The sequence below is a fragment of the Taurulus bubalis genome (genome assembly GCF_910589615.1).
Source record: "Taurulus bubalis genome assembly, chromosome: 10".
Classification (NCBI taxonomy): domain Eukaryota; kingdom Metazoa; phylum Chordata; class Actinopteri; order Perciformes; family Cottidae; genus Taurulus; species Taurulus bubalis.
The window spans coordinates 1,568,926-1,575,028 of NC_136598.1; the positions used below are offsets into that span (position 1 = coordinate 1,568,926).

At 43.3% G+C, this 6,103-nt stretch overlaps 1 protein-coding gene across 1 annotated transcript in view; it reads right to left on the minus strand.

Moving 5' to 3' along the window:
* Positions 1 to 4,873: 4,873 nt before the first annotated feature.
* The window catches only part of LOC306742050 (ras-related protein Rab-1B-like), a gene marked incomplete at both ends in the record, with an annotated part of 2,605 nt that continues 1,375 nt past the window's right edge, over positions 4,874 to 6,103 (minus strand). Inside the window, 2 exons of the mRNA XM_079224390.1 lie at positions 4,874 to 5,107; positions 5,522 to 5,827. Of these exons, the coding sequence (XP_079080516.1) occupies positions 4,874 to 5,107; positions 5,522 to 5,827 (540 nt within the window). The remainder of the gene's footprint in view (positions 5,108 to 5,521; positions 5,828 to 6,103) is intronic.

The window sequence follows — 6,103 nt, forward strand, 5'->3', positions numbered from 1 at the left end:
ACAAGGAAAGGAACTGGTGAAGTCTGTGGAGGCCACACAGTAGAATAGGCAATACACTGAAACGTGCTCTCAGGCAGCTAGTACAACAGATAGTACAACAGATAGTACAACAGAGCGTGATGGAAGTTTTGAGCTGGAAGATGTCACTCAAGTTGCAACTCATCAATTTAAAATCAAAATAAGTAAAATATGTGTTTTATGTTATATATTCATTTGTTTCTTGTCTGAAAAGTGCAGAAGTGTCTTACACCTGCATTCTCTCAACTGGCCAGCAGGGGGAGACTCCTCTGGTTGCAAAAAGAAGTCTGGTTGTATAGAAGTCTAAATGACTCTACTTCTCTCTTGATGTATTCCTTCAGTAAACATTGTAAACATGAGTTTATGTCTCAATCTCTAGTTTCAAGTCTTCTTCAATGCAGCATGATGTTCATTTAGTAGTAAATTATGGTCATTTAGAGTCAAACAGACCATGAAGCAGAGTATGGTTTAGGACGGGCTACCTTGTGATTGGCAGGTCAATGACCCAATGAGAGCCGCATATAAGGCGTCTCTATGTATCTCCTCCGTCGTCCAAGTATGGTCACTTCCATTAATTGGTTGCAAAAAAGCCAAGATGCCGACAGCCGTTATGGTCATGACCGGGTGTGGTGTAGCAAAAACCCAATGCAGGAGGAGACGACAGGAGAAAAGAAACGGAAAAGTTCTTTAATTTAATTTAATTAATTTCTCTCAGTACCAATTGCATCGTCTGTTGATGAGTGAGGATCAGTACCAGTGTGAATCTGTATTTTAAAGGGAAATGGTAGTGGAAATAGAAACAAAGGGCGGCTGGGACTGAATGACTGCAACTGAGAAAGACATTTTCAAAGCCATAGTTAATGGGGTCACAATATGACTAATACCAGATCTATGTCATAAGGTCCATATCAGTGCCGATACCGGTGTCCCTACTGCATCCTGACAAATGTAAACCTTCTTTTATGCTACTACTACTGTTTGCTGATCTCAGTTTGGAATTGTAACACTGATAGAGGCCACTAGGTGGCAGTGTTGTCTAAATGTGTGTGAGTGTAGTAGAGGAAGCAAGTTGCCGCAGGATAATCCATGCAATGCCATGTATTTTGGATTCATGCCAATAATAATTGTTCAGTAAATGTGTTTCTTTGTCTTTTCCCCTGTACTCACCTCCACTTGTGTATGTACAACACTGACTCTGTGGCAGCGGCTTAACTGTAGCCGTGCGGATGGGTTGTTTGTGTTCTTATCGTTGTTTTTTATCTTGGCTTATTTACCGAAAGTAAATCCTAATTTACTAAAAGTTATTTTGACCCACTCTTAGAAACAACAGGGTCAAGTTTGACCTTTTTAAAGCCGCGCTAAGAGGATACACATGATATTAGCTATCAGTAACTCTCAGTGTCATGAACCTTCTTCTTTTTTTAAGCGTTATGGCCGTTCGCAACTATGCCGTATTTTATTTTGGGCAAACTACCCAATGGTAATGCAACGCAAAATGAACACTGGATCAAAGCAAGTCTTGGTTGGCTTTTTATCCATGAAGTTAACACATTGGTGCTATATTGACCAGATCAGACTAGTCAATTCTGACTCTATCCATTTTCATCATCTAGCTCTGCCACATATTCCACATCCTTTTTTTCAATCAGGATATTCCTTTGTTTTTGTTTACCTCCTGGTATCCAGTAGCATCCACCTGTTGGACCTTGCACCGCTGGTGAGGCTGTCGCTATCACACACACACGTCAGTGCCTTGATATACTCTACATCCGCCTCCAGATGTCCCAGAAGGAAACGGCAACATACAAACTAACAAAGAAGCAACATCTACTCAGTCCGACCAAAGAGGGAGAGAGAGGAATGAGGAGAGGAAGAGGAGGAAACTTGTATGAGAAAGATACAGGATGAGAGAGAGAGGGGGGAGTTGATTGGTTGAGAGAGGGGGGAGTTGATTGGTTGAGAGAGGGGGGAGTTGTGAATAAGGAGATCCAGATGTGACGGATGCTGTCAGCCAGGCTCACTTTGTCAGCAGCAGCAGCAACCGAGCTGAATATCAGAACAAGACTGACATCTAGTGGAAGGACAACTAACAGCAGCTCATCTATATTTAGTTTGATCTCCCTCTTCCCAGAAAGAGATAGTCCATCAGTACCGTTGTTTTGCAGTACATGTACACCTTTTCTGAGTATATTTAGGGATTTTAAGCTTTGTATGAACTTTTGCATCTCAATTTTGTAATTTCTACATTTGAATATTCTCCCTTATCGACCAACACTAACTTTGATAGAAAAACACTGTTCAGAATTCCTACTTTCTTGTTAAAGTCGGGATAGAAAGCATCAATGAAAAACTCTGGAACCTACTCTCAGTTTACCTCTAATGCAGGAGGGATTCTGCAGGGCGCTTGATAAATACAGGCTCTGGTTGATGCAATACTGTCCAGCTGATTACATCTGCAGCAACTCATTGTGTCGCTGTGACAATGTACAGTCAGAATAAAGAATCCTCACATGGAACACATGTTTGGATGCTTTTTTCAGGTAAAATGTGAGGTACTTTTGGAATTTAAATAGTCGTAATCCTGATTAAAATGTCTCTCCTGAGTACGACCTGCAACGAGTATCCTATTGTCTATGTGGATTGAGTCACCGGCTCATCACAGAATTATATAAAGAAACAGATCGCAACACTTTTCTTCTAGCTGGCAGTGGCAAACCCAGAGACCTAAAATGTGGCTAACCGAGAAGCTAACCCGTGAAATACAACATATGGCCGCATTCTAAACTGAATCTCCTTCCTCCCTTTACACAGAGAAGCTGCCCTTAAGGTAGGGGTCTACATTTTCTATGAATAAACTACAATACTTCTATCTTGTTGTATATTTTGTGTACTGTATCTATGTTTTGAACTGCTCATACATTATTCCCAGGACTACACTTCCCTCGCCACACAGTGGCTACTTGACTGGCCCCGGAGCTTTTGCCCTGCTGCTTTTAACTGCCATTAATTGCCATTCTTCAATTGAAAAGATTATAGTTGAGCAGATCTTCTGCGTCATGTCCTCCCACCTCCAGAACTGCCACTCGGTGTTACACTGGCTCACTCTAACAGGTCCATTTATAATCCTTCTATATTCCATTTTAAAGGGCTACTCCAGTGATGTAGCATCATATTTCCATAAAGTTGGAATACTCTGTGGAGACGGATTAAAACAAGAAGAGCGGCAGAGGCTTCGATAACTTGACTTTAAGCTTCAGTATTAGTCATGGAAAGCCGACCTTGTGCTTTGCATTTCATTACTCAATGGCAGAGCAGCATCTTTATTTTGTTCAAACTTGAACAGCGACCGGTGATGAACATCTGAACTGGTTTCTGTGAACCACCATGGTGATCTTCCACTTGGTGAGGTGACGGATCAGAACATGCACTACAAACTGAGGACGACTCCCAATCGGCCGATCCATTCCAGGCCGATGTGTTTTTGTTTTTTTATGTCTCGTTATTTTTTTACTTGGACGGATTCTCGTATTCGTTGAACTCTGATTGGTCGTTTTCCTCGTGAACTTGATGCACTGTGACCGGCGCTCCAGCTCACCTCGGCTTAAAGAGTCTAAGAAGAGTTCAGATTGTGTTTTTTGTACCACAAAAACTATATTAGTTATAACAATGATTGCACACAAAAATGTTGCCGCCTGTTTATGTATTTGAGATCTTTTTAACCATATTTTCAGTATCAAGACTCCTGAGATGTCTTTATTTAAATATGCAAACAGCATGCGAAACACAACAACAACTGGTAAGATGCAATCAATCACCTCTGAGGGAAGGTGGGAAGTCACGGTTTGAATCTAACAGCTCAAGCTGCTGATGTCATACAACTCTTCTCATTTTGAGTTAATCAAATATTGTTGCATGTGACTGGTCTGCAATTCCACTTTTTGCTATTTCCATCGTTTCTCTTTTCTCTTGAGTGAAAGGAGTAATGCACTAAGTGGTCCTCCTCCCAAACCCACGCTGCCCTAGTTGTTCATTTGGCCGAATTATTTCATTTCTGTCATCTGTGCGCCCTTAATGAAGCAGAAATGCTATTAAATCTTCAACCCTATCTCCTAAAAATTACGTTCCCTCAGAACTAAAACGCATTCTCAATTATGTTTGATCAGAAACGAATCTCCTCCCTGATTATGTTTGTGTTTGACGTATTACAAATACGTTGATTCACGTATACGTTGATAAAACACGTATTCTTGTTTTGTTGTTTTTATGTTTGTGTTATAATCGTGTGTTTGTGTTTTCTTGCTTTCCTGCTGAATTTAAGCATATTTGAATGGAAAAGAAAAAGGATTCCCTCAGTAGCGGCAAGAGAAGGGGGCGGGGGAGGCCGGCGACGGGAGCCGCCGCAGCCGGTCGCACTCAGCAGACACTCAGATCTCTGTGGTCAAATCAGCTGCAGCATCTGACGTAAAAAATATTCAAACGGCCGGAAGAGCCACAGGATACAACATCCGCTTTTCAAAATACTGACTGATATGGATGTGTTCAGAACATTTCAGACCACATCCAAACATCTTAACTGTACTGGTCATACAGACATGTTGTAATACGTCAAACACAAACACAAACAGGGAGGAGATATGTTTCTGATCAAACGTTATTGAGAATGCGTATTAGTTCTGGGGGAACGTAATTTTAGGAGGCAGGGTTGCAAATATTAAACAAAAAAATATCAAGCACCAAAATAGATTGTAGTCTAGCTAAAAACAAGTTTTTTCTTCCTGTGTGTCCAAAGCATAGAAATCACATAGTCCTCTTTCTCGTTGGAACAGCGGCCATGTCCCCCCCACCACCACCCTGCTCAGCAGCAGTTGTCGGCATCCGGCGTCTGCTTCTCCCCTCCCAGCCACAGCGGGGCGCTGTTGATCTTGGCACTCTGGGCCCGGGCCTCCTTGGACTCACCCTGCATCCCCCCTCCCTCGCTGGCCACGCGCTTGTGGATCTCCGAGGCCATGGTGAGGAAGGCCCGCTCCACGTTGTCCGAGCTCTTGGCGCTCGTCTCCAGGAAGGGAACCTTGAGAGACGAGGCCAGGTCCTGCAGCGGGACAGAGGGGTGGAGGAAGACGAGGTGGAACAAAAAATAAAATCACAAATCTGTTCATGTGCTAAATCATCACAGTGTAAAAGTACTCTGCATTCATACTTCTATTCAAAAGTATTTGCAGTAACATGTGCGCATGTATTAAAAGTGAGAAGTGAGTGGAAATGAATCCCCTCAGAGGCTTCATATGGATGAGTTGACATGTAGGCATTTTAATATTGAAGGTGGTGTCACTGCTTTATATTCTGTTGGGTATTCTAAAACCACACCATCATGATTTATGAGCTCACATTGTAACAAATCTTCCAATGTAGTCAGTCCTTGCTTGAAACCTCCAATTCATTTTTCCTGGTGTTTTTAATGTGCATCCCGGCCTCCAGCCAGGATGCTCTAATAGTGTCCCGCTACCTGAGCAGTGGCGGCGTCCACCACTTTCTTACTGATGAGGTCAGACTTGTTCCCCACCAGCAGCCTGGAGACGTTCTCACAGGCGTAGCGATCTATCTCATCCAGCCACTGCTTCACATTGTTGAAGGACTCCTGGGGACAGAAGGAGGAGTTCATGTTCAAGCTCTCTCCTATTGTGTATTTGAGGCCGTGGCAGAAACACACGCTGACCTGCTCCGTGACGTTGTAGACGATGATGATGCCGTGGGCTCCCCTGTAGTAGCTGGAGGTGATGGTTCGAAACCTCTCCTGACCTGCGGTGTCCCACTGAGGCACACACACACACACACACACACACACACAGACACACAGGACGATATGCCAGTCAGTCAAAACAACCAAGATTCTACATGACAGAATGTTCAGAATGTTCTCTGAGGTTTTTATATGATATTCAGAGCATTAACAACTATTATCTATCTAAAGGTGAAGTGGAGGGAGGCCTACCTGAGCCGAGGAAAGTCTGTGTGTGTGTGTGCGTGTGCGTGTGCGTGTGCGTGCGTGCGCGCGTGCGCATGTGCGTGTGCGTGTGTGCGCGTGTGT